This window comes from Euprymna scolopes, chromosome 6 (genome assembly GCF_053919585.1).
Source record: "Euprymna scolopes isolate OS-2025 chromosome 6, ASM5391958v1, whole genome shotgun sequence".
In the NCBI taxonomy this organism is placed as follows: domain Eukaryota; kingdom Metazoa; phylum Mollusca; class Cephalopoda; order Sepiida; family Sepiolidae; genus Euprymna; species Euprymna scolopes.
Genome location: NC_136487.1, coordinates 110,178,081 through 110,185,612, shown reverse-complemented (window position 1 = coordinate 110,185,612; position 7,532 = coordinate 110,178,081). Strand labels below are relative to the sequence as shown.

The 7,532-nt window shown below is 32.2% G+C and overlaps 1 protein-coding gene across 4 annotated transcripts in view; it reads left to right on the top strand.

Annotated features, from left to right (window-relative positions):
* LOC145277863 (protein AAR2 homolog) overlaps positions 1 to 6,855 on the top strand; it is a 26,100-nt gene extending 19,245 nt beyond the window's left edge. For 3 of the 4 annotated variants that reach the window (XM_080129819.1, XM_080129818.1, XM_080129817.1), the window contains 4 exons: positions 1,709 to 1,879; positions 2,843 to 2,943; positions 5,589 to 5,685; positions 6,033 to 6,855. In XM_080129819.1, the coding sequence (XP_079985945.1) occupies positions 1,713 to 1,879; positions 2,843 to 2,943; positions 5,589 to 5,685; positions 6,033 to 6,810 (1,143 nt within the window). In that variant the 5' untranslated portion in view covers positions 1,709 to 1,712 and the 3' untranslated portion in view covers positions 6,811 to 6,855. Of the gene's footprint in view, positions 3 to 1,708; positions 1,880 to 2,842; positions 2,944 to 5,588; positions 5,686 to 6,032 lie in introns of all 4 variants that reach the window. The other variant, XM_080129816.1, reaches the window with a different exon arrangement.
* The last annotated feature ends 677 nt before the right edge of the window (positions 6,856 to 7,532 follow it).

Sequence of the window (7,532 nt, the reverse complement as noted above, 5' to 3'; positions counted from 1 at the left end):
AGGTGATAATTACTAATGCATGACATGCTAATTTATCTGGACTTCCACCATTATCACTCTTAATTCTTGTATGGCATAGATCACATTTTCATACCAAAATGAAGCCAACACCACCCCAACTATCCAACAGCCTCATCACAATTTAAGTAACTATTTCACCCTTTTTTTCAAAAATAGAACATACTAAGTTAGAACATGTTAATGGATGAGCCTAAGATTTTAAAATAATATTCATTCATTTCTTTATTGCGGACTATTATCTCATCTTTTAGTTGTTTCACAATGTTTCAGCCAACTATTCCTCTGGCCTTCATCAGGTTGTAACTATGATGGGATAAGAACTCCAAATCTCCTAACTGCATTCTCAGCAATCACTGCCTTCCATAGTTGTTTTTCGTCCCACCAAGTTTTGGCCAATTAAGCCTTTGGCTGGTTTTGGGTAGGATTGAAATCGCTATTTTCAGAAAATACTCACCTGGAACCATATATAATTCAGTACAGACCGAACAATGGAAGATCAGATAATAAATAAATGTGGAGTTATAAGACGAAAAAATACAATCTTAATCGTCCTTCAGGGTCCGAGGCACAGTGGATAGGGACGTTGAATCTCTAAGGTTCCAGGTGAGCATTTTCAGTCCTACCCAAAGCTGGGCAGAGGCTTAGTTGGCCAAAACGTAGTGAGCCAAAAAACAACTATGGAAGGCAGTAATTGCTGAGAATGCAGTTAGGAGATTCAGAGTTCCTACCCTGTCGCGGTTACCACCTGATGAAGGCCAGAGGAATACTTGGCGGAAACGTCATGAAACAACAACTAAAAGATGATGATAATAGTCCGCAATAATTAAATTAATAAATAATCCTCATCTCAATAATGAATTCCAATTAAATAATATAATAAATATTCATTCAAACTTTTTCTTGCTAATTTCTGACTTCAACTGTACTCTTCACTGATCATTCCTTCTGTCACTCTCTCAGCTGCTCTTTCCCATTCATCCTTTTCACAGTCCTCATTGTCCTCACATGCAAATTAATGGCATATGCATATTGATAAGCCGTCTATAGATGAAAGTTTCTCTTTCCTTGCTTCCATCACCCGACAAGACAGAGATAATTTTTTTTTAATATTATGATTATATTTTTTTAAGATTATCATTATAATTTTTTTAAGATTATGGTTATATTTTTTTAATATTATGATTATATTTTTTTAATAGTATGACTATTTTTTAAGATTATGATTATAACTTTTTTAAGATCATGGTTATAATTTTTTGAAGATTATGATTATATTTTTTTAAGATTACGATTATAATTTTTTTAAGATTATGATAATAATTTTTTAAGATTATGATTATATTTTCTGCAGATTACGATTATAATTTTTTTAAGATTACGATTATAATTTTTTTAAGATTACGATTATAATTTTTTTAAGATTATGATAATAATTTTTTAAGATTATGAATTATATTTTTTTAGATTATGATTATAATTTTTTCAATCACCTGTCTGGCTAAGTCTCTGAGCTATACAATTTTCATAATATAGCTTATAATCTGAAGACTACCCACCTGGACCCTACTGACTCCTTTAAAGTCTAAGATGCATCTTGTTTATGAAGAGCCTTAAATAAACATATATTCAACTAATATATATACTAGTTGATGTAAAAAAAGTGATTGCTTCTCCCCATTCATTACAGCCTAATGAACCAGGAAACAGCTCAGATTTTGTTTCAAGAAGGGGCGATGTTGCTTTTCTTTGATGTTCCTCCAGGAACTGAGTTTGGAATTGGTTACAACTGCTGGGAAGTTGGTCCCAAATTCAAAGGGGTTAAAATGATTCCACCTGGAGTCCATTTTATTTATTACAGGTAAGTGAATACATCATAGATTCATATCTTTTATGAAACATGTGTAATATCCTATGTAAAAACATGACAGAAAAGAAATTATACTTTGCTAATGTTCACAATAATACTCATAAAATAAGTCTCATCAGTGAAGTTAAAAGACAAAAGAAAGAAAGAAAACGTCTTAAACTGGAAAGTTTAAAAATAAACAAACTATACTATCAAGAAGGATAAAGGAAGATATCTCATTATAGAAATAGATTGAATGATTATTTTGTTTTTCAGAAGCAAGCAAGGAAATATTCAATTTTACTACTCGGCTAACTTAAGCTTATGATTGCCATAATTTATGGCCCGATTGTTCTAACTAGTCGCACGTAAAACACAATATAAAATCTGCATTACCCCTTGTGTTGTGTTAATCGCATATCAAGTCTTGTGATTACAACAACAATGGTGTCAGCTACAGAAGTATGAACATGCTGAACCATCCAGATTATGTAGAAACATGGAGATAATGAGTTGAAGCACTTGCCAGAGTAAAGAAATTCAAAGATAAACGAAATAAAGGGGAAGAAATTAAAATGTTGACATGTTTCTTGCAATAGTTTGATGTAAAGCAATTCAGAAAGTTTTAAAGATGGCATATCCAAGAAATTTGGGCGAGCTAATCTTGAAAGAAATTGGCAAAATAATAAAAAGGAATATCAGACCAAAGAAAAGGTTAAGCAATTATTAAATATTTTTCTTTTTTTTTTTTCTTAAGTTTTCTTATATTAACAATTATATAATTTTCTATTCATCACTGATTTTGTGTTTTATATAAAACCCAGACAACATCAGGTAAGCCAGCTGATAAATTACAATTCATTAACTTACAAATGTTATATTGTCATAGTAGAATTTTAATGGTTTTGCTGGTTGATTAAAATTGTTTTTACGTTTTATTTGTGAATTATCAAAAATATTAATTTGTAATTTCAGTGCCAAAAGCAAACTCGGAGATGTTGCACCTCGAACGGGTTTTTTTTATGAATTTAAACAGAAGGAAATATTGGTAAAGAAATGGGATAAGCAGTTAGAAGGTAAGAGGACTACAGTTTTGTCTTCATCTTTTTTGATCAGCAATTTATCTTGAGATGTTCTACTTTCTTAAGATAGGAACACTTTAAGAGTTTCTTGTCTTCCTGTTTTTTATGTAATAGGGGTCAGATATTTGTGTGAAGATTTGCCCTTCATTGATATACTAGCCTGGGTGTTCAACATTGCACGAGTGTTTGGAGGTGTGTGTTCAGCAAAAAAAAGAAGAGGTGGTAGTCGGCCGGCAGGCTTGAACCTGTACCGCGAAGGAGGAAAAGAAAAAAAATGTGACGTCTTTGCCGTTGCGTTCATCGTAAATCAAAACAAAAGAATAAGTGAAGTAATCACCCTATTTAAATATTATATATTAAAAAAAAATGTTAAAACTTAAAAAAATCGAAGAAAAAAAAAACTAACAGAAGGTAAACGAACAATGTTAAAATTTCTTAAAATCGGAAAAACAAAAACAAAAAAAGAAAACGCGAATGTGATGGAAAAAAAACAGAAAAACGAACGTTAAAACTTCTTTAAAAAATCTGAAAAATAAAAACAAAAAAAAACATCGAACATGAAAAATGGCTTAAATAACCCTGTTTCAATATTAAAACTTTAAGAATCGAAAAATAAATTAAAAAAAAGACATCTCACACCACGATTCAAACTTACAACCTTTAGATAATGACACCGACCTCTAATCAAGTGAGCTAAGAGGACGTTGACGAAATTGGGTTGGTTTTTTTTTTTTAATATTTAATGTTCCGACGTCATTTGTGCATGCGAAGAAACCATCTTGTCATGAGAGGACAATTTTTTGCTACCCCCTCCCTGTATAAAAATGGCTAGTTTAGGGTGAAGGAATTAATGTTTCGGGCCAATTTTTCGATATTTATTGGTCGAAAGTTTGAGCTTGAAAATGATACCTATTTCGTGAAAATCTGTAGCCTGTGTCGAAAGTTTTTGCGAGATATACAAACACACACACATTTTCGCTTTTATATATATAGATTAGCGGGGGGGGGGGTACCCAGCGTTGCCCGGGTGTTTGGAGGTGTGTGTGTTTTTGGGTAAATCAAAACAAAAATCGTTGCCCAGGTGTTTGTTTTAAAAAAAAAAGTTTTGGTAGGTATGTAGGAAGGATTGTACCCGAAGCTTTGACGCACAGTTAGAAAATAATGAAGTGTGTTAAAAAACGTGCAACATTTAACGGAAACATGTTTGAATTTATTTAAGTTAGATTAAGAATTGGCAGGTGCCCATACTTGACGACTTAATGAGGTCAACTTTCAATACGAGGCAGTATTTTATTTATTGCGGGTCTGTTCGCTTCTTTTTTATACGAAAAAGTCAAATCCACATGTGGCGATCGAAAAATATTTAACTTTTGAAAGTTGGGTAAGGCAGGCAACCCCCGTTGTTAACTCATAGATATTATGATTTCGACGTGATATAAAAAGTTTTAAGAAGTTGTGAGCCGACTGATCGCTTCTCGGAAAAAAGCCTTTCTCGGACATACACACAAACAAACATTTTCGCTTTTATATATATATAGATGGGTTGAGTTAGACTGTTTGACATATTAGAAACCCTATTTACTTGCCTCTCTAAAAAAAGAGAGTAAGACACAATATTGGTTTTTAATGTAAGAAAAGTTCAGATGTCCAAAAAGGGATACTCTGGATTGAGGCCATCATTATCTTACTGTAGTTGTTGTTCATTAATATCAAAATCGAATGCAAATCTTTTTCCATTTGTTACTGGAGGAGATTCAGAAAATTAACTGTTTTTGTAGATCATTATTGTCACCTCTTGTCACAATGCACTATGTATCAAAAAAGCAAGATAATTTTAACAAAAAGTTAAATAAGAATAAGCGAATTAATAACCCTGTTTAAACTTTTTTAAAAATCGGAAAAAACAAAACAAATAAAACAGCGAACGGACGTAAAACTTTGTTAAAACAATCGGATAAACAAAAACCCAAAAAAGGAAAAAAAACAAAAGCAAAAAAACACAGCAAAAAGCGAAAAAAAAAAAATGGTATAAATAACCTCGTTTCAATATCAAATGTTTAAAAATCGAGAAAAAAAGTACATCTGATAACTAGGATTGAACCTGAAATCTTTAGATAACGACGCTGTCACTTAACCCATCACGCTATAGACGCGTGGATGAAAGTAGGCTGGTTTTTATAACATTTAAAACGAATTCAATGTACAACGTCTTTTGCGCGTATTGACGCATGCGTAAAGCCATCTTGTCATGAAGATACCATTCTTTTTCACCCTTCCCTGTAAAAAAGAGAGCCGTTAAGGATGAAGGAATGAATGTTTTTGCCCAATTTTTCGATATTTGTCGGCCGGAGGTTCGAGCTTTAGAATGATGTCTGTCTGGTGAAAATCCGTGGCCTCTGTCAAAAGTTTTTGCGAGACATACAAACAAACACACACACTCACATACATTTTGCCTTATATATATATAGATTGTAACTGCAAAAAAGAAAAAAAAAATACTGTCCTAAGCATAAAATCCACAAATTATTTGGCATATGACACAAAGCTACATCTGGTTGCTAAGCTCCCAATTTGCTCTCGGAGTCTCATCTATGGCTTAAATAAAGCTCAATTTAAAAGAAGTGCTCTTTATATTTTAGATATCAAGATGGAGTCAATTAGTTTGGAAGAGATGGAACGTTACGAATTGAACAAAGAAGAACTCGATCGATTTTTGGCTCCTTACCCTTATGAAAAGTAAGTCTATCTTTAATAATTTTGTTTTTTTCAATTTCCAAAAGAGAAGAAAAAAAAAGTAATTTCTGACAAACTGATGTTCTCTCTATACTGGATCATTGTTTATAAACATGAAATGTTGTAAATCATTATTTGTAAAATTTTAACTTCTTTCATATACAAATGTTCTATCTCGAATATTAAGCATTTTCATATGGATAGGATTATCTGATAAATATTAGTATTAATATTTATAGTGCTATTTTTAAATTCTGAATATGTACATGCGCACGTATGTGTGTGTGCACTTAGTTTGCAAGCAAATGATGATTAATCTCTACTTTTCATTTATATTATTTTTCTTCTAGTTATAAGAAATGGGTATCTCTTACGGATCACATCACCAAATCGCTCATCTGTTCTTTGCAACCAGAGAATGAGAAAATCTCATCTGTAACTTCATTCGAGTCAGAATGTAGTACTTCAAAATCCCGAGCTGCTACCCGTGCCAAGATGAGTCAGGATCAACCACAAATGTGCCGAAATGTGGATGATGCTTGTTCCTCAATGTTTGAGGCAGAGTCCCATCTACCCAACCTGAAGGTCTCCCCGGGAACAATGATACACTACAGTGCAATCCCAAAGAAATACCCAACCGGTGCTACTCCTTCTCAAATAACTGCTTATTGCTTAGACTCTAGTTATGCCCTAGAAACAATGATTACCTCGTGTTACAACAACAAACCTTTGCTGCTTTTAGGTGAGCTTCAGTTTTCATTCGTCTGCTTTCTCCTTGGACAAGTGTATGATGCCTTTGAACACTGGAAGAAGCTTGTACATCTATTGTCAACCTCGACACAAGCTGTCAAGACAAACAAAGAACTATTCAAACAGCTCATTAGTGTCCTTTATTTCCAACTGAAAGAAATTCCTGAAGATTTTTTTGTCGACATTGTCTCACAGAACAACTTTCTGACTGTCACACTGCATGAGTTGTTCTGCAATTTAGAAATGGCAGATGTTGATCCACAACTCCAGAATCGGGCACTAAAATTCAAGAAACATTTGACAGAAACGTTTCAGTGGGATTTCTCTTCCGAACCCAAAGACTTTGAACCTGTTATTGTGTCAACAGAAATAGACTGAAAATAAAATTAATTATTGGGAAAAATCAAATTTTATTTTTCAAAATCTTTTTGTTTTTTGTTTTTAATTTTTGAGGGAGAAGATAATATTTCTCATACTTTCCACAGATGTGAACAGCCTGAACAATCAGCATGTCTCTCTCAAAAAGTATCTACTTCCTGTATGTAAATCCAAGGGCAGTAATTTGTCCATCATCAGCTTTTTTTAAAAATTGTACTTTAAATATATGATACTAGCAGATTCAACTTAATGACTCGAGTATCAAATATGTTGTACAATCGAATCATAATATACGATTTAACACCTATTTTATATAAGTGTTGGACAGCTTTTAGAAAGTGACTTTCAAACTAACCAGGTAAGGTTTTTATTTATCCAAATTCATTGCAAGTAAAGTATTACAAGTAAAGAGTTGCAAGTATAGTATTACAAATACAGTATTGCAAATAAAGTATTACAAGTAAAGTATTACAAGTAAAGTATTGCAAGTAAAGTATTACAAGTAAAGTATTACAAGTAAAGTATTACAAGTAAAGTATTACAAGTATTGCAAGAAAAGTATTACAAGTAAAGTATTACAAGTATTACAAATAAAGTATTACAAGTAAAGTATTACAAGTAAAGTATTACAAGTATTGCAAGTAAAGTATTGCAAATAAAGTATTGCAAGTATTGCAAGTAAAGTATTGCAAATAAAGTATTGCAAATAAAGTATTGCAAGT